Below are 1,875 nucleotides of genomic sequence, written 5' to 3'. Positions count from 1 at the left end.
CTTTCTCTCATCGGTCAACCCATTTCGCCCGTAGGTGTTAACCCTCCTGGGTGGAGCATGTCTGGTGGTACTTGCGGCGGAGGAGGCGGCCAAGGAGCCGGCCGACGAGGCCTCTCCCGTAGAAGGGACAGAGGAGGACCAGCGAGACAAGAGGACGCTGCCGCACTATTTCCTGAACGGCTGGAACGCCATGGCGTGGAGAGAAGGCTCGAGCGCCCCCTTCTTCCGCCAGCTCATCCATCGCCCGGGTCTTCCTCCTCTCCAGTACTACGGGCGGCCCCGCAACCACGCCCTGCTCTCTCCGGAGTCGTTTGACTTCTTCTACGCGCACCCTTACTTCTACGACACGGACAGCCCAAGCTTCCCCGTCACTCGAGCTCAAATGCAATCTTACTGCTCAGTTAACTTCGGTCCCGGACTGAGCACAGGCGCCCCGAGCTTCGGTCAGGCTGGGCAAGGGTCAGCAGCAGGGTTCCCCCCCGGTCTTGCTCCCGGTCCCGGATTCGCGGGGGCCTCCGCGGGCTCACCGGGTTCCAGCTTCCCCTCTGACGATAAGGGCCAGTCCGCGTTCCCGACCGGCAGCGGCAGCGGCTTGGACTCCAGCGCCGGCCCGTCCTTCCTCAGCCCGACCTTCCAACGGCCGGACTCGCTCGGTGGTCAGGCCGGCTTCCCGGGTGACGGTTCCGGCTTCAATGTGCCGCCGAGCTTCGGCTCTGGGCGTCCTGGGTCCAGTCCCTTTGGCTCAGGCGGTTCTCCTAATTTTGGGTCACCTGGGTCCTCTGGCTCTCCTGGCTTCGGTTCACCTGGGTCACCAGGATCTGGCTTTGGTTCCCCAGGGTCCCCCGGTTCAAGCTTTGGCTCACCCGGGTCCCCCGATTCTAGCTTCGGCTCTGCTGGGTCTCCCGGTTCTAGCTTTGGTTCATCTGGGTCTCCCAGTTCTAGCTTTGGTTCATCTGGGTCTCCCGGTTCTAGCTTTGGTTCATCTGGGTCTCCCGGTTCTAGCTTTGGTTCATCTGGGTCCCCCGGTTCTAGCTTCGGCTCAGCTGGATCTTCAGGGTCTTCTAGCTTCGGCTCAGCTGGGTCCCCCGGTTCTAGCTTTGACTCACCAGGCTCTTCAGGTTCTAGCTTCGGCTCAAATGGGTATCCAGGTTCTAGCTTCGGTTCAACTGGATCTTCAGGTTCTTCTAGCTTCGGTTCATCCGGTTCACCTGGATCTTCTGGCTTTGAGTCATCTGGGTCATCTAGTTTTGGATCGTCCGGGTCATCAGGTTTGGGATCATCAGGATCGTCCGGCTTCGGGTCCAGTGGATCGCCAGGATTGTCAAGCTTCGACTCCTTCAGCTTCGGTTCCTCGAGCACGAGCTCTGCCTCCAGCGGGATCTCGAGCAGCGCCGGCGGTTTTTCAGCGGGAATTTCTTCGGATTTTGGGAACAACATTAACGGGAGAGGCACCGGTGCGTTGGTCAAGAAATCTACAAAGGAAGGAGCGACCTCGGCTGTGACCTCGGATAAAGACGCTTCCAAGACCTCGTAGTTCACCCGTTTAATAACTGATGGCTTAGTGCCTCGTCTCTATTCTTCTGTTTAAGATGCATATGCAGATTCCTTGTGACTGGGGATTCTGTTCTTTTAGAGACTTGTAATTTGCAAAACTATATATCTGTGATCTTAATAGGGAGTTAGATACTAAACAGGATTTATAAGGGTCTTGTTTTTTTTATCTCGACTCCCACTATGTATATCGTTAATGATACTCTTTTAAATAAACCTTATCTCGAACAAGGCTCGCAACCTACCTATGTATGTATAGTGACATGTCTTTTATTCACACGGCCAAGTTTTTCTGTGTAACTGAAGCATACACATTATACACAA

At 55.8% G+C, this 1,875-nt stretch overlaps 1 protein-coding gene across 1 annotated transcript in view; it reads left to right on the top strand.

The window, feature by feature from the left end:
- Positions 1 to 1,813, top strand: part of LOC119588561 (nuclear pore complex protein NUP98A-like) — a 4,342-nt gene extending 2,529 nt beyond the window's left edge. The window contains exon 2 of the mRNA XM_037937201.1: positions 35 to 1,813. Coding sequence (XP_037793129.1) covers positions 35 to 1,534 — 1,500 coding nt within the window. The 3' untranslated portion in view covers positions 1,535 to 1,813. The remainder of the gene's footprint in view (positions 1 to 34) is intronic.
- The last annotated feature ends 62 nt before the right edge of the window (positions 1,814 to 1,875 follow it).

This window comes from Penaeus monodon, chromosome 24, assembly GCF_015228065.2.
Source record: "Penaeus monodon isolate SGIC_2016 chromosome 24, NSTDA_Pmon_1, whole genome shotgun sequence".
NCBI classification, from domain to species: Eukaryota; Metazoa; Arthropoda; class Malacostraca; order Decapoda; family Penaeidae; genus Penaeus; species Penaeus monodon.
The sequence above is the reverse complement of the archived record's forward strand: the minus strand, read 5'-3'. Positions and strand labels throughout refer to the sequence as shown.